The sequence below is a fragment of the Filicampus tigris genome, chromosome 3 (genome assembly GCF_054856515.1).
Source record: "Filicampus tigris isolate MCC_2025a chromosome 3, RoL_Ftig_1.0, whole genome shotgun sequence".
Classification (NCBI taxonomy): Eukaryota; Metazoa; Chordata; class Actinopteri; order Syngnathiformes; family Syngnathidae; genus Filicampus; species Filicampus tigris.
The window spans coordinates 19642466-19661117 of NC_141219.1; the positions used below are offsets into that span (position 1 = coordinate 19642466).

General features: G+C 39.8%; 1 protein-coding gene across 1 annotated transcript; it reads right to left on the bottom strand.

The window, feature by feature from the left end:
* Positions 1–5830: 5830 nt before the first annotated feature.
* Positions 5831–7480, bottom strand: LOC147150193 (uncharacterized). The gene is made up of 3 exons (XM_086025547.1): positions 7258–7480; positions 6956–7216; positions 5831–6231 (listed from the first exon to the last, which is right to left on the bottom strand). The coding sequence occupies exons 1-3, from the start codon at positions 7478–7480 to the stop codon at positions 5831–5833; spliced, it is 885 nt and encodes a 294-aa protein (XP_085881673.1).
* Positions 7481–18652: the final 11172 nt, after the last annotated feature.

Here is an 18652-nt window from a genome sequence, read left to right on the forward strand (position 1 = left end):
GTATTTCAACAGCGGGGCTTTGTAGTAAAAGAGTGCTCTTGTACTAGACTGGCCTGCCTGCAGTCCAGACCTGTCTCCCATTGAAAATATGTGGCAATTATGTGAGTGTGAGTCTAAAGGATTTCACAAAATAAAGTCATTTGTGAGGCGGACTGTCTATGAATCCTATGCAACTCAATATGGATATGAAATATGAAACATTTCAGGCAAGGTGCAACATAAGATTTGTATTAATTGAGATTTCATTTAGGAAATTAATTATTAGAAAGTGATGAGAGTCAAGTGGCAGAACCAAATTAGCCTGTCTCAGATATTTGCAAGACTACCACTTTAATATGACTTGTTATTGAATTAAAACATCAGTGAATAATATTTTTTTCTTCAACCATTTCGGCACGTGTCCCAGTATGTAGTCTCTGTGACTTCAAAAGTGTTTTGTAGCACAGTATGTTGTGAGCTAAAGTCGCCAGGTAGCTGGCGATTGCAGCTGTTGGTTTGATCTTGATTACATTATTAACACATATAAGGTCATTTTTTTCTGTTTTTTTTTTGTTAATTGAAATTGATGGACTTGGCTTACTTTGTGACAACACACAGACATTTTTTTTGCATACAGTCTGCATACACTGTAACGATGCGTACATTTTCTCTTTTTTGGGGGGGTGGGGTCATTAATGCTACAAACATATTTCCTGTTTGTGTGCTGTATTAAAACAGACTGATATAACATTACAAATCCAATTTGTTGACTTTAAACTTTTACACAGCGTTGTCAGTCTTCATTAGCTGCTTGTGAAATTGTTTTCTTGTGCGCTGGATTCGTTCACATCCTGTACATCTCCTGGGGGCTGAGCCCCCTTCTGTCCATAAAACCATGTGATGCCCCACTTGCCAAGTACAGACCCGGTTGTGAAAATACAGGGTAAGATTCACAAAACGCCAAAGAAAAAGCAAACCACAGAGAATTAATTCACTGTTGCTCATTAAACCGTGATGTAAGCTTGACAGAGATCCCTCATAATGTCAAGCTTGGTGGCAATTCCATCGCTAGAGTATTTTTGTATAATTTACTGTTTGGACTGCGTTTTGTAAAATATTTTTTTAAAATGTAGCTTTACAACTTTGACCACTGCAACAGATGGAAACTGTTTGACTGAGCTATGGTGTCCAATCTAAGCAAAAACAGCTCTTGTTCAAGGTTTTTACATCCAGATGGAGCTGTTAAAAAAGATGGTGTTCATGCATTTTGTAGAGCACCTTATAAAAGATGAGGACCTATTCCTATATATAATCATTACATTTATGACAGAGATTGGCCCCATGAAGATTTAAACATAATATTTAACCAATATTTCCTCTTGGTTTATTTAGATGCTATAGAGAAATACAGGCCTGCCGTGGGTCCAGTAAATGCAGACTGAGCCCTGTCAAAATCCTCTGGCGTCATTTCCTACAGGAAGCTGACTGTGTTCCTTCACATGACAGTATGGAACGTTTTTCGGAGCTGCCATCAAGCATGTCTGACACCCAACAATACTGCATGCAAGTTATACTATATTCCAACAAAGCTGCTAACACATGTAGTGCAATGGTAAGCACTACAAAGCATAACATTACTTATATTTCATTTTGATAATGCTCATTTCAAAGGGATAAGACAATGCCAGTTGTAAACGTAGGAAAGTTCAACTCTTCCCTAAAGCTCATCTTGCTTTGATTCTTAGGATTTTCCATAAAGAGATTTAGGTATGCTAAGTATTACTCTGTGCCAAGTTGGGTGGCGTTTTAAGACTATACTTTCTGGTTGTAAATGTGGATTCTTCAGACGAGTCCACAATATTTCTCTTTCTTATTTCTTTCCTTGTACATATGGCACAGAAGTGGGAGGCCATGAGATACGAAATCTTGTTTGAAAAAAAATACAGTTAAAAATACTGTTGTTTACGATTAAGTCCAACTAAAGGGAAATGGCATAGTTACTTTTAATTTAGTTATTGCTGTCACCATTGCTTTACAGTTGGACTTGTTTGCTTCAAATGTTATGAATGATAGTTCCTTATATGAATCCAGTTCAAGTCCACTGTAGCTTTGGTGGAGCTGTTTTGCTTGTGGTCCTGATGTTGGGGATTTGAGACTTGTCATGGCTTCATTGGGGTTTCAACTACACAGCGGGAAGAAGATAAAAAGGGAGGCTTTGCAGCAACGGGAGGGGAAAAAAATCACAGGGCATTAAAAAGCAAATCTACTGGGTGGGATCCACCAGCGGCTTACGAGATCCAAGATGATTAAAGGGTCAGTGGTCATAGTCTGCAGGTTGAATTGATCTGATGATACTCACCTTGGTCCATAAGAGACATTGCCAACAACAATTGCGCAAAATCAACAATACACCAGAGATACTTTTGAGGATAAATCCAAGGTTACAGCAGATAATGAGAAGTAGCGTATTACAACATGAGATTTTTTTTTCCACAACTGTAGACATGGTATATACTGTGCCACTTGGTCACATTTCTTGTTAAAAGGTAATTATCACAATTTGACATCAAAATTAAAACATACTGAAGTCCTGTGTCATGGATGTCTTTTGGGACGTAAAACACAATGGCAATTGTGTTTTTAATAGTAAATGGGCTTTCACACATATGGAGCTGTTCTACCGGGAAGGTACTTAAAGCGCTTTCACATTGTCCCCTCATTCACTTACTGGTGACGCAGAATCAGGAGCAATTGGGGGTTTCGTATTTTGCTCAAGGGCACGGGAGTGAATCCAAAACCTTTGGGTTTGTTTTATATTGAAGTTATTTCTTGCACGCTGTGTATCATGCCAAAGAGAAACATTTTCATTTTTACAATATCTTCTAGATAACTAGCGTTCACAGTCGAGGTTTTTGAATGTTAATGACCACCGTAGTTATGCTGCCTCCATTTTTGCATACATTTTGGAAACATTTTCTACTTAAAATTCAGATCAATTTTGAAGTACAGCAGTAAAATTTTCAAGTTCTACTGCAACAGCAAACTAAACAAAATAGAGTCAAATTCTATCCCAAGAGTGTTTTGTGATATTGCAAAAACGTTTTACACAGTCAAATTCTATCCCAATAGTGTTTTCCGATATTGCAAAAAATTTAGACTGACAAGTGACAACACAAGAGTATGCACAGTATCTTCTGCAAAAAATGACAAATATTATCGCACCTTATTGTGTCACTCAAAGTAGTTGCAAAACTCTTCTTCGCTTGTGTCTGCTGACTGTATTGCCCTGTCACGCACGCCAGAAGGAGCTGCAATGAATTAATCATGATGCACAAACTGGTTAATTCTTGAAATTCAATTTATGTCATTACTATACTTACTTACGATACTGTTTTATAAAGTACATTATGGAATGCTGCTAAATGTTTTTTTTGGGGGGGAGGAAGGCTGGAACAGATTAACGGCATTAATTTAAATAGAGAAAGATGGTTTCTCAAGGCACCACTGTAACATTATGAAATGCTAGCATTACATACGCAGTGTAATGGAGGTATGAAGCACTATGTTAATAAATAACACAATTATTTTAAACACATTTACAAAAAGAAAACAATAAAAAAAATGGCTAATTCTCTGTTCTCACTTGTCCTTATGTAAATATATATTTTTACATGCATACTTTAACCTGGGATACTTTTTGCTAGACTGACAATTACGTATCTATGTAGTTTCTTTTTGTGACTTATGCATACAGTGAGTGTGGTCAGAGGAAGGACTTGAGTGTCTCAACATTTTGCGTCATCAATAAAGGGCTCTCTCTTTGCCCTGTCTGGTGTCACAAGTGGAGACTCAGAGTGGCTCTCCAGCCAAAGACCTGCTTTATCAAGAAGCCAATATATATATATATATATATATATACATAACAAGACAGTTCCTTTCATGCTTGTTGGTTCCCCGACTGGTAATGGATTCCCTCAATGACTGTTTCTCCTTCTTCAGGTTTCACACGTTTCTCTCTGTACTGCTTCGGCTCTCTCCGTATCACATGTTTTGCCTCCCACTTTCATTTCTTAAGGTAAGTGATCCGTCATTCGGGCCTCAACCAGCATTGCCCGAAATCCAGCCTCGAGACGTTGGCTCACCCCGTCGTATATTGCGCACTCTAATGCAAAGTGAAGCAGCACAGCTAAATAGCTTGTCACTCTGTGCTCACAGACCCCACCTGAAACACACACACACACACACACACACACACACGCAAACCAACTCTGTGAAGCCCACTTGCAAATCTCTCCCATTACCTTTTTGAGTTCCAAGTCCCCCTGCTGGGACTGGTGTACACGGGAATGTAATAAGTGATATCATTTTGGTCCCGCAAATGAAGACAGACGTTTGGCTTGGAACTGAAGGAAAGTGAATGAACTCATTGAACTGATAACTTCTACATTCACGCTCAGTGACGGTTATACGCGATAATGCAATGTGAATAATTTTTTTTTATTGACATCATGAAATGTGAATAGTTGGCATTCGTACGGGGGGTTTGCGCCACCTTGTGGGTTCTCAAGGATTTTTCTTTTAAACGTTGAAGGCAAGAGTATCGATGTCAAGGACGTTTTTGTAGTTCAAAGATCTCTGACATGGTCGCTATGTATTGTGGCCGTACTGAGTTGAAAAAAGACGGGAGGGAGAGCTCTCAGTTCGCTAAAGAAGGGCCGCTTCCGTTGAGCAACAGCAGCAGATGCACAATCTCAATTAAAATGTAATTTTTGCCAATTTTCTTGATATTTAAAAAAAGTCCTATTTACACAGTCTTCCAACCAGATATAGTTTTGATGTGTATTTACGCATTGACAAAGGTTACATGTGTTTTATTTGGGAGTACCTGCATGCCTTTGTCCTTTTTGTGGATGTTGGCCCACACCCAAATTGGCAGCAGCCATACAAGAAATTGGCCGAGACAAGGCAAGCTCCCTCTGATCGTCCTCCTGCTTTATTCTTTTTTTTGTTTGAATTTCCTCTCTTCTTTGACTTTGCATTTGCAATGTCTTCATTTCCTGCTAAACCTTTATTTTCAACCCTTGTGCACTTTCCCAACTCAAGTATGAACCTTATGTAGTTTAACTATACAAATACTCATGTAGTATTCTTGTTTAGTTTTGCTTATGACCATGCTACTAAAAAAATGATGGGATCACTAATCTACAATCAAAATGTTCATTTTTAGACAGTCATAAGTGGACATATCAAAATTAGACACAGACTTAATTTGTTCTCCCCATCCTCATACCAAAACAAACATAGACGTAATGCACATATACAATTTGACTTGTCATTTATGAGTATTTTGTGTCATATTGCAGTATGAAAAAGACTGAATCAGGGGGTTCAAGTTGTTTCGGGCAATTGTAGATGTATTTTTCAAAACTAGGAAAAAGACACACTGATTGTTTGCTAGCCCTTTAATGGCAAGAAATTGTCATTGAAAACATTTTCTCTTGCATTTCCTGGTTATTAGGGACACAAATAACAAAAACAAAACATGTACATAAACAAAAAACAACCTCAAATTGTACTTTTTATAAACCTGAGCCAAACGGCATCGCTGGCCAAACTGTGACAAAATGCATTTTGGTTACAATATATGCCTAGTCATGTGGAATCTTGTTTTTGTATTATTTATTGGATATTTCAAAAGAATTTTTCACATCAAGCTCGCTCAATTGGCGTCAAACAATAAGCAAAGAAATTTGTCATAAAATAGCAATACTTTGAACATTGCTTTGGGATTCAAGCAACATCATTTGTCCTCCTTGTGGTATGTTGCAAAGCATGGATTGCTTGCCTTGAGTCAGAGGAAGATCGTACATTTTTCACACTTCCATCTGCTCTGACCCTTTGCGCAGAACTGACACCGACCTCTGACATCACTGTGGACTGGCAAATGTCCTGTGTTGTCATAACAGACATCCTGCTGTGAGCATCTTCTCTTCAGCGGTGGCGGTGAGAGGGAAGAAAGTTGTCCAACCGTCATTGTTTTCCTGACTTTCAAGAGACAGTGAGCAACCTGTAGCCGGAACTTTTTCAGAGGCATTGGCTTCTCTTTCAGCAGGCTGTAGTCTCTCTTGTACACCAGCCATGAATTTGAGACAGACAGGTCGAGGGCATATCCAAAGAGTGGCCAATACCATCTTTTTGATTTTACGGGAGTCTTGTAGAGGTGAACAAGCATGTCTGACAAATCGATACCACCCACGTGCTCATTGTAAGTTGTAATCATGGCTAGACACGGCACATCACCATTCACTTTGGCATCCTTGTCCCAGCGCTTGACCAATGTTGTAGGATGAACTCCCACTGCGTTGCTAAGGAGGGTCACACACTTGTTGTCATTCCGTTTGACCGCGACAATCCCCTCTGAAGATCTGTAGTCAAATGCTCGTCGGAACTTTTTTGTTCAGCTCATTGTCCTTCATCAAGGGAGCTCCACCAGTGCGGTTTTCACGAGCTGTGCCGATGCATTTCACGCCAAAACTTGATTCCAAATCCTTGTACAGGCTGTAACTCGTGAAGAAGTTGTCGCAAAAGACAACAGACAGTCTTGGCTCAGGGATGGTCTTGCAGAGGCTCCGCACCACTTTGGCTTTCAGCAGAAGCTTCTTTTCTTCCTCACTTAGTGTGACGTTGAAGAAGGTGGAGGCTCCTTGGTAGAGTAGCAGGTCATGGATGATTCCAGAGGTACTGGCCCGAGTGTAGATCTTCAAGCCGAAAGGATGAGGTTTGTTTCGGATGAACTGACGCAGATTTGCTGCTCTGGTGCCTTTGCAAGGAACCATGACCTCATGCACCGACTGCGTGAAAGTAGATGGGATTCGGAAGCACTGCTTTCGCAACATGTCAAACAGTGGGCGGATCTTGTAGAAACGATCGGGGCTCTCTGCAACTTGCTGGTTGTCATTGAAATGGATGAAACGACGTAGCATCTTGAAACGGTTTCGTGGCATGATTTCTGCAATCATGGGGAAACGTGATTCCATGGCACAGTAGTCTTCAATGGCAGGAAATTCAAAAACTCCCATGAATAGTAACATAGCCAGGAAGTGTTCCATCTCTGCAATGCTCGTGTTGATTGGATCTCCCAATTGTTGAGCAGAATAGAGATTGATGTGGTAGACATTGTGCCTGATCATCTCATCTGTGAAAAGTGCTTTGAAGTAAGTGAAAGATGTCTTCACTTCTTTAGGGAGGTGAAATATTTATTCTGGAACCTGGAATGGCTCAATGTCTGCATGTTCCCATCATCAGCATCTGTCGGCAGCTCCTCAATTGGATTGAAGGTGTTCTTTCCTGTCCTCCCAGCTTTGGGGGGAGGTGCTGGAGAGGAGTGTGTCTCATCCAAACAAAGTCTTCTGCCCGGGCTGGCCATCCAGTCCGGGTAAATAATCTCATCGTCGCCATCGGAGTGACCCTCTACCTCTGAATCCTCTGGATCACCAGGCATCACTGGAACAAGTGTAGAGCATTTCCTCCTTCCGTAAAATGGCATTGTGTCCATGTTGACCCACTGAACAGTCTTGTACACAGCCTTTCTTGAAGTGATGTCCTGAGAACGTGCACTTTTTTATTTGTAAAGAACTGAAGCCACTCCCGCTCTTGCATGAGACCGATTGGTGGGACAAAAATGTCAACGACTCGATACTTGATCTACAGGCAAAAGGTGTTGTTGATATTCAACAAGGTCCATCAACTTGCCTTTGTCTATAGGAATCAGAAAAGTTCAGTGACTAATTTACACATGCCATGCTTTGGTTTCAGACTATAAGGCTCGCTACAAGGCTTTTGAAGGCATTTGAAGAGCGGGACAATCACGAGTCGTTAGTCACTGAAACACAAGAAATGAATATTGAAGCCACTTTGTGTCTGCAAATTCACCTATTGACTGAGTTAACCATGCACAGAATGTTTGCAGAGGCAGACAACGTCTATGTCCTGTTGCTACATCCTAATGCCTAATTCGACCAAAATTGGAAAAATTATTGCTTCCCTAATTTTTTTTCTCTTCTACAAGTTACCTGATTATGTTCAGCAGTCATTCATAAAAAATATGACTAAAAAACATTCTAACCTTTGAAAAACTAACCAGAAATTTTATAAGCGAGGGCTGGTTTTAGAAAAATGTGCATCTTGAAGTTCACTTCCAAGATGTCTATATTTTAAAACAATCTAAAATTAGTGTGCCAAATGCATACGGTGGCCATTAAAGGGTTGCTAGTCATTGTCTCTATAAACTCTTATTCAACATAGTCCTTCTGAGCCAATCTTTGTAAAATTTGCTGGTCTGGGTAAATAAAAAATTCCAGCATTTTTTTTAGAACAATCAAAATGCACTTACGGTATCTCGGAAAAGATGTCTTCAATTGGTGGTTTTTCATTTAACATTCGAAAACCTTGACTGTGAACGCTAGTTACGTAGCAAATGATGAAAATGTTTCCCTTTGGCATGATACACAGCATGCTAGAAATAACTTCAATATAAAACAAAACAAGCAACCAGTGCAAATCTGAAAGGAGTAATGGTAAGAAAGTATTGAGCAAATGAGGACGATATAATCCTGTTTCTGTGCAAATTGGTTGGAAATGTGACGGTACATAAGGCGGAGGGGCTGAGTGCTCTGGACATTCTTGTGATCTCTTCTAGTGCTTAAGATTTGAAGCCAGTACGTATGAAGGCAGTGGTACTTTAATGAGATCCATCAGAATTGCAGTAGATATTTCTAAAGGAGGGCAAATCAAAAGGCTTTGGCCACCTCTGGGTGAAGGATAATTGAGCTGCTTGTGTTCTTGCTCTGTGGGAATGGCAGACAAAGACACACTAATCACGCTGTCGTAATATTGATGCTGCAATGAATTCTTATTTCAGTGGCCATGCTTTAGGCATGGGTGAAACCCTAATAACAGCCTCTCATGACTTATACAATTACATTGGCTCAATGCAGGATACTTGAATATACCAACTAATTAAACGAGAATAATAAAGATCATGAGTCTGAAAGTCTGAGGCTTAAAACTGTAATAATCTGTTTGGGGAGCCAGTAGGTGTTCTCAGTTGACTTTATTGTGCAGTAATGATGTTGTCTCTCTCTTTTTCTGACTCTAATTGACTAATCCAATTACTAAATGCACATTGTGCCCGAGCGAGGTCCTCGGGCTCTTGTACACAATTCTTTTCCATTCACTTCAATTGTATGTATTTACATAGGGTGACCAAAGTCCTCTTTTGGCCGGACATCTGCACATTCTTACATCCTGTCCGGGCGTTATGGTGGGGTGGGGGTTATAAATTCATGAAAAAGTCCGTCGTGAATTGTTTTTCATGGGACCAATTAGCATGTGTTTAATTTGACTGATGTTTTGCACAACAAATGAAAGGCGGAGTGCTTTTCATTGTTTATTTTTTGGACAGGCGTAGTGGCCCGTTACCAGCGTGTGGCATGTGTGACATTGACACCGGCTGGGGCGGGTGGGGTTGGGATGCTGTGTTGAGAACCCTGAAGAGAAGGCAGTGGCAGTTAGGACAAGTGTGCGTGCGCTTAGTTACAAGCGTGAGTGCCGTAGAAAGCTGTTTGCTGCTGAAATGGGATGAAATGAAGCCCCAGTTGAATAAGCAAGCATACGACATCCCTTTCACCACTGTGGTTGTAGTCACTGGACCAAGAGGTGCATTACGATTACGGTTCGGCGCTGAGGATGATGACAGTGACCACACACGTAAAAGGCAACAGTGCGCAAAGCTCACACGCATATATTTCGATGTCTAATAAAGGTGCCGGTCAGAGATCTCAAAGCTCATATACACATAAAAACACCAGGAAACCTGTATGAGTAGAGAGTTCATTTGCTAAGTTGACTGAGTTCCTTCATTGTAAGACTCGGGAACACAAATAAGAGGAAAAAATGATTCTAAAGACTAGGGTGGCATTTTTTTCTTTGTTAAATTAATATCCTTGTAAGACTACTGTTTTATTATTTACATTATTACATTGAAAAAATGGGAAGGAATGTTTTGTTAAAGCTGGATGTTTTACAGAAGCTATTTCGAATATTGTCATATTTAAGTAAGACGTCAAAAGAGAGCTATGCTTTATGCTTTTTTGTCATTGTGATAATGAAACATGAAGTGCAGAATGCAAAAGACATGCAATAAATTCATATGCAATTGCATGGTTTAATCCACCTTTGACCAATAAGATGCAACCTTAAATGCATGTCTCCATCCAATAGGAGAGCAGTATTTATGGCCATAACCAAGACTAATCCGCATGAAAAAATTTCTTTCTTTCATTAGATTATAAAAGATGTAATTTCTTTAGGTGCATGTTAAATATCGCAATAATATAAATATTATCGTATGAAAGACCCATATCGCATATTGCATGTTTTTCTAATACCGTGCAGCCTTACTTTAAATATATTAGAGTTGTCATGTATAGCATCCTTGTGTATCAGAGTATCTCGTGGGCGACCGAGTGTCTTCTTTTTTGGACATCAAAATATAGTCACCCTAATTTGTAGCGCATTTTGAAAGCAACCGTAGCTGAAACAAAAGTGCTGAATTTGCAAATTGTCCGTCTTCTTCCACGCTTCAATGGAGATTTGGAATTACAGAGCATGTCAATAAACATTCAGCATTTTGTCTTGTTGGTATCATTTTTTTTCCTGAGTGGATACAAAAAGTCAATATACCCCTCTTCAGGTTTTTGTGAAATAAAAAAAATTAGTCCATGGTGGGTGCAGCTTTGTGGCAGTTTTATTGTCAGCTGGAACTGGGAAATTATAAACAGTTTCAAATAGCAGGCAGAGTTAGCTCAAAAACTTAGGGGGGAGGTAGGTGTGTGCTAACTACCGTAGCTTAGCTTGAGTTGGAATGTGGTTGGTGATTTCTGAACCCAACATGCCAGTTATAGGAGGGTGTGCGCACTTGTGCAATCACATTAAATAAGATGTTTATTTTTACTTCCCCTCTCAAAAAGATTAAAAAACAAATTTCAATTGAGTTGGACAGATTATAGACCACTTTGAAATGATTTTTCTTGGTGTCATTTTTGACATCACAAAAGCCTGATATTTGAGCACGGGTGTGTAGACTTTTTATATCCACAGGAGCTGAAGCAGGTCTCATCCTTCCTATTTAACGATCAGAGTTTACGCACCCAAACCATGCGGCTCTGAAGTGAACAGTAGCACTTGGTGGGGAAAAAAAAAAAACATCATGCCAACTTGAATGTGCTGTGTGGACATGTGCCAGTGCTGCAGTCATCAGGATGAACATCTCCTTTGATGCCTCATCGCGCAGAAAACTCTTACAAAATGTTTGAAGTGTCTGCCTATATAATGAAGCCTAATTCTCTTGAACTAATGCAACATTTGCTGGGAATATATCTTTTTAAATAAAAATAAATTGTGCCCGCAGGGTCAAGACATGATTCAAAAGAAGATCACCCAAGAGCAGCAAATGATTTAATAAGCCACCAGCTCGGATAGTGCAGGCAGAGGAGCAGAATGGGGAATTTCAAAGTATGTCCAATTAACATCACTTCATCACTGTGTCAATCTTTTTTTTGTGATAGCATGAATGAGTGAAGGTTTAGACACCTTTTTTCCAAAAACACATTTTTCATCTTATATCAATACAAAGGTTTAAACCAAGCAAATTTCTTCATAGCCAAAATGTGACCCTCGCCTAAGCTCTATTTATTTTTAGTTTTGTTCAAGTATTCATTAAAACTAGAAAAACATGATTTTCCTATCACCATTGTTCCTCCAGGATTTTGTAAATGAATATTTAATAGTCTGTACAGTACATCTATATGTTTGCGTAGTGATTATTACGGGCCATGGGTTTGACGGTCTTGATGTAATATGAGTTGTAATATGCAAAATATGCAGGGCAGACAATGTGGAGTCCCTTGGCAACCATGTTCTAATGTTGGTTTTTCATCACAATCATCGTGTCTGTGGAGCCAACAGAAATCTGAAGAATTACAAGTTAAGGCAACCCTTTGGTTCTTTGACCAGAATCACCCATATTGGAGATATAGTAATATCCTTAAGGTTAGGTTTAGATTGGAATTACTCCAGGTTCACAACAAACCGATTTTGTCCTAATTTTGCTCATTTTTTCGAACGATCAAGCTATAGGACAAAAGAGACAGATTTGACTGACAGATTCAATTGTATCATCATATCCATGATTATTATTATCTGTATGATTTCATTCTATTTACTGATAATCAAAACAATGTTCGATTTACCCCCCAACGCGCCCTCCCCCACCCCTCCCCAAGCCCCAGCATACCGCCATATATTTACTACTTGGATGTCTCCTGACACCCTCTTAGAGTGAGGGCCTCCCTTACAATTTGCATACATGTATATATGCATCATGGTGAGGTGGGGACAAAGTGGCTGCTTCCTTAAGGTAACTGACTGCACTCCTCAAAGAAAAATCCATTCCTCTTTGCATTTATGGTTTTATATTAAACTCATGGTCAAGCAATGTGTGCTGCCCAATGCACTGTGACGTATATTTTTGTATTTGTACCCACTCTTTGTGGTTGTGACACTCTCAACAATATTGTTGTTATTTAACAAGAGGATAAACTAAAAGAGTAGACATACAGCAACCTGAATATTGCGGCCCAGCAGCCTTGCAGGGTTTACATCGGGAAATCATACTTGAATTTATACATTTGCACGTTTTTAATTTTTTTTATTTTATAATAAAAAATGTTATACATTTTGTTTGGTCCAAAAGGAACTTACTTGCATTCATTTGTCTTGATATTTTTAATGTTTAAGCATTTTTTTTGTTCTGTACAAAAAAATGATCGTTTGAATAATCGTGATTTCAATTACTTCCAAAATAATCATGATTCATATTTTTTTTCATAACCAAGCAGCCCTACATGCACTTATGCCAAGTACTACCGAAGTCTAAATAAACCAACACTTTTCAGTGGAAAGGCTAAAGTTAAACATCCCAGAGGTTGTACAATTTTAAATTAAATAATTGTTTTTTTGCCTCTGAAGTCACATATGACTTGGAGCCCGATTTATGAAAGGTTTGCGCATACAAGAAAACTTGATTGCGCATACAAACAGATGAGGAAGCTGATTTATTAACAGGGTACAACCAGGGATGTGTCTGCCAAACATGCTAAATTGTTGCACTATTCGTTTTGCGCCATCTGGAAGGAGTTTATGCAAACAGATTAATTTAGCACACCCAATGTGATTTAGCAAAATCAAGACAAATTTCAGTGACTGATTTTGCGTCTTTAAGTCGCACATCTGAACAGCAGGTGTAAAGCACCACGCAAAAATGATGCAATCTTAGCGTAGGCAAAATGAGAGGCGGCATGGATGACATTTCAAAAATAAACATTTTTGAAATGCCAGAAACAAAAACAATAGCAACGTATCCTCTATGCAGCAATGCAATTTTGGAGATTTTGAATGATCTCAGTACTGACTTGGAGCCAGTCACAAGGAGTCATGCCATTTCACCCATTTCAACCGATTTCCAAAGAAAAAATATGATCCGAGCAAATAGAGGCTGGCAAGCAGAATAACTACACGACGTTGACGTAATATTGATATCGATAGTTCTTCATTTGTTCTGAGTAATGTAATTATCAGTCACTTGTTCAACAAATACCATATCAATCAAATATCTTCCTTGACTGCAAATGTTTGGACAATTTTAATGATAAGCCATCTTTTCACACATTTAATTGTCCCCCTTCAAGATAGTGAGACTCAAGATGAAAGGGTTTCATTGATTACGCATGATAATTGATAAAAACAACAAAATGGTGAAACTGTAGAAGCAATAGTGTTGAGTGACTACCCAAGCAATGCGTTATCCTATTTACTGGTATCAATGGAATCTGTTCACATTGATTCCTTCATACCTTTGTTTGCTTTTACAAAATGATTTGATGTTAAGCCACTCATTTGCCTTAACACTACACAAAGTACTAACTAATCAAGAAACTTTGAAATCCAAATATTGCATTTGAATATGCAACAAATCTACATGTAAAAGGATGTCTTAACATTAGCAGTCTTGCTTATTCAGCGTGGAAATTCATAGATCGAGGTATACGACAGCTGCAGCAATATCGACATAAAAAGCCACACAAATCACATTCACTCAACTATACAAAATGATCAAAAACCTTTCAAAACGTGATGATGGATTTTTTTTTCAAATGATAATTCATCAGGCTATACTGTTTAAGTGTTGGGCATGTGAAAAATGCATGAATTACAATTTAATGAGGCATTCCCAACATTTACATATTCATAAAGGTGTGTAATTCACACATGCATGAGAGAGCTGAGTGATAGCTTGGGGAGGATAACACATATCCTAAGAAGCCTTTCTTTTTTTTTTGTTTGATTCCTCTAAAAAAAATAGCAGAGACACACGTTGAACATTTATTCTTCCCCACAGAAATGTAGTCAAATGCTTTGGGGGACAAGTGCTCTGACGAGGTGCAATGATGTGAGACAGTTTGCAAAATTACATTTTCTGAAATATTGTCCCGTGTGGATTTTCAAAAGTTCATTTAGCAAGCCAGTGTTCCTAACAACTGTGCACAGAAGATCACTTTGATAGATTTCCTCTATCATCACCCCGGCAAGCACATTTGCATCGCGTCAAACGCCAAAGATGTTCAGCTTTATGCAAATTTCTTTCCAAATACTTTTGGATACCGTATATGCTCATTCCATGTTTAAGGCCTTTACTGTGGTTCACTGCATTTAATGAATAGTAGGTAATAAAAATGATAATAATAATGATCATTTGTACTCATGATTTAACGTTCTTTGACTTGTTTAAAGCATGAGCCATGATGCCAACATGTTGGAAGCCGGTTTGGCTGGTTTGGAGGCCTGTCCCTCCTTTGCATTGTTTTAGCGCTTTGTGAAAGCTGTCCCAAATATGGGTCAAAAAGGCACAAATAACATTCAGATGGTCGCTAGGCTATGGTCACAGCGATGCCCCAAAGAATGACAAGTTAGACAAAAGCATGTCGAGTTTTTCCCCGCTGGGCCATTGTCTTGGCACATGAAGTCCAAGTTGGGCCTTTTCAGCCTCGCCAGGATTGTGTCAGGCTTTTTCGGACGGAGTCCAGTTCTAGCAGCAGGCTTGGCCTTTTCAAAATAGCACGCAGAGTCTGATTCACTCCTTTATTCCGTTGCTTGAAATGTCTCTCGGATGCATTGTGTCCAGTGTCTATTGGTGAAGAACATAAAACAACATGTTATTGTGGCTCTGGAGCCAAATGAAAGTCTTTGTGCTGCACTGCATTGTCTTGGCGTAGTACAGGAAGCGGTCAAGCGATATTTCCCAGGGCCACGCATTTGAGAAAAACAAACAAACCATAAACTAAAATGACATCCGGTAGAGCCCAACAAACCCATTTGGATCAAGACCAAATCGTCCAATTCTATAGATACCACTTTTGACACATGTCAGAAGATTAACACATTTTCCTGTGATTGTGGTGCGCTATCCCCAAATTTATGTTTTCAATCTAGCATGATGTTTAATAAATAGTGGCACATTCATTCCGATTACCTTCATAATGAAGGCAAATGACAAAGCAAGGGTATACTTAAATGTAGTTGAAGTTGCTCAAAATTGACAGAAAGTCTAACTATCTGTATGCATGACGTCACGTGAGATGTTGGCAGTTCTCACAATGCTCTAGCTCAGTAAGAATGTAAAATGATGACTACATATGTTTTTTTTTTAAAGTCACATGCCACCGCAAAATGGTGGCAGTTATAGTAAGAGAGGAGAAATGCAATGATGCATACCATGTGTCACTGTCCTGGCTGCTCAGCACAATACGGCAGCAGTAGGAATGGGGGGAAAAAGAAGCTAATGCTTACCACAAAGCAAGCTGCATGGAGTTTTGATGTGGAACAACTCTCTCCCTCTGCTAGCTCATCGTGTTAGTAAGAGTGGTTAATTTATTTTTACGCTTCTATAACAGTTAACAAAACATGGCCTGTGTGGTAAATGAAATGATTATGTCGCCAACAAGTTGAAGCCGAACCAGACTAATTTAATCTCCATTATTTTCTATGGGAAAATTGTTTTCAGAGCCACTGACAGTGAAGTGGTTCACTCACTTGACATGGTTCAGTTTCCACTCTGTCACGTTTGACTTTTGCTGATTTACTTAATACCGTGTAATGACCAGAGGTGGGCATTTTACTAAAATGTGCGGGTCTGTCAATCGCCGTCTGCGGCCTGGGTACCCTTCCGCCATCTGTCTATTTGTCAAGTCGGACCAAATAGGAATTGCCTATCGGTCAGTCCATGTATTATATATCGGCTAAAAATAGTCGATTTGAATAAAATAAAATTTGAATTAATGGGTCATTTGCTTGAATTTTAGCATAAGGCTAACACATATAAGATTCATGTAAAATCAATATGAGATTGTTTATTGTAAGCTTTTCCAGTGTTCCTAGATATTATTTAAGCAATTGTAACTCTAACAACCTTAGACAGACACGTCGAATCAGACGTAGGCTAACGGTCACAATCCAATAGTCAAAACAATCCTCAAACTGTGTCGGGAGTGCAATCAGCGTGGCGTTTGAGGACGCTTAAGTTTGAGTTTAACCTTGTCGGACTTTTGGAAGGCACTTGTGAGCATCAGGCGCAGGCTTTTGGCAGCTGCACAGGGAGCCTGGTGGGTCAACTCTTCTCAGGGAACTGCTGCTGCTGCTGCTTCTCCGCACTAATCTATTTGAAACCATCTGTGAAATGAGCAAGATTCCTTAAGTCCTTCACCTCCAAGGATTAAAACATCACTAAAGGGCTGTGCTGTTCTTACACCCTCATTTTGTGTACATGTGGAGGACACTTGGGATGAACTTGTGTCCTTTCACAAACACACAGTTACATGGAGACACAAGTGGACAAGTCTATGGATTAATACAGCGAAAATGTATTGTGCCTTGGAAGAAGTTTATCCCTCCTTAGACAGGTGGAAGACATCGGCACGTCTCGTAACAAGTCAGCTGTTTGTGGAGGCCCTGTAATGCCACTGCCAAAGTCTGTACAATGAGGTAATGAGTCAAGCCTAATGAGAAAAACTGATAAATAGCAGCTGTTCTCGGGGAAATGGGGCTGCCTGACAAATTTGCAGGGTGCAAGCGCTGTAGCATTGAGCTCGTAAAATACGCCTCCTTTCATTCCACAGTGTTTGCTTATCAGACTTGTGAAATTGTAATCCTGCGGCTTCACAACAACACAGCCTTATTAATAATAACCGTAGAGCTGTGACATCCGAGCAGGCCTCACTTTGCCAATGCTGGGTTCACAGGTCGAGATTTGTAGTTTGATTTGCATCATGTTGAGTGTTTGCACTTGGGATCTGTGAAATATCTATTTATTTTGATGACATTTTGTCCTCACAAATTGCAATTTAGAGTGTCCAGTTAACCTACCATGCCATACAGTTAACTGTGGAACGCTTAAAATAGCATGATACAGGCGCTTTAAGAAAATGGGGATCCTATGGTTCAAAAACTTGACGTGATAGAGCAAAAACTCCATTGGTTGAATTTTCAAATGATCATTTAAACAACATTACTAGAAAATCACAATGGCCCATTAGTATTGAGATATTTTTAGAACAGGCCCGCTCATGTGGATACTCATGTGATCCTTGGTGGCTACCTGGTGGGCACCACGGTGGTGACCCCACGCTTAGGACAATCTGCTGCTACTTAGACGTTCCACACACGTCTATAGGCCCTGATAGACCAAACCGACGCCGGAGGTCGTGAAGCGTCGTGGTGTCTGAATTTGCCGTCTGTTTGGTGTAGTGGCCACCGTCGTAGTGTCGCAACCCGTCTGTAAGCGTCTTGGGGGCGTTTACGTATGTTGAATCGGCGTCGCCAGTCGTGACATTTGGTCACTCCGATTGGCTGTTAGCTAGCAAATCAGCGCTCGGAGCACCAACGGGACGTGACAAATGCGGAAAAACAGTGCCTCCGATGCCTTAATCTTCTTACAAATACAAGAGCGAGGGTTGACAACGTAAGTATTTCACAATACCGTGTCAAGAACGTGATGGTCTACTTCACGTGGGAGTTCATCGTGAGCGAAGAATATAGCTGAATACATTGCTTACATTTTTATAATCCGCCCCCGGCCAACAGATTTCCGGTTGGATTTTTCTAACAATGGGAAATAGTGACTACCTCCGCCGATGGTATGGAAGGGTCTTATAAGGGACATCTTATGCATGCGCAGAAGGTACTTTAATGGTCAGCGTCGCTGTCTGTCATTACGGTGTGTTCCTCCAGCGTGACGTGCCGACAGCCGGCCGGACGCCACAGGGAGTAAGCGTCTTGTCACTGTTGGCCAACGTCTTTTTGGTCTATCTAGGCCTTATTACAGCAACATCACTGACACGGCTTTCATTTGTAGCGGTGCCCTCGTTGACAGTGTTTATTTGGACCTAGCTTTGTGTACAAAGAAAACTACAGAAGAGAAGCATCATTTGAAATGATGCATCATCTGAAAGGCAGAATGGGTGTACCATCCAGAATAGTTTGGATGGTAATGAGGGAGAGG

Bases quoted from the DNA above. Each gene is read 5' to 3' on its own strand.
- LOC147150193 (XM_086025547.1), bottom strand. From the start codon at position 7,480: ATGCCTGGTGATCCAGAGGATTCAGAGGTAGAGGGTCACTCCGATGGC. The intron at 7,217-7,257 runs GCCATTCCAGGT...ACCTCCCTAAAG, and splicing joins TGGGAACATGCAGACATTGA to AAGTGAAGACATCTTTCACT. The intron at 6,232-6,955 runs GTCGTTTCATCC...ATGAGCACGTGG, and splicing joins AAACCGTTTCAAGATGCTAC to GTGGTATCGATTTGTCAGAC.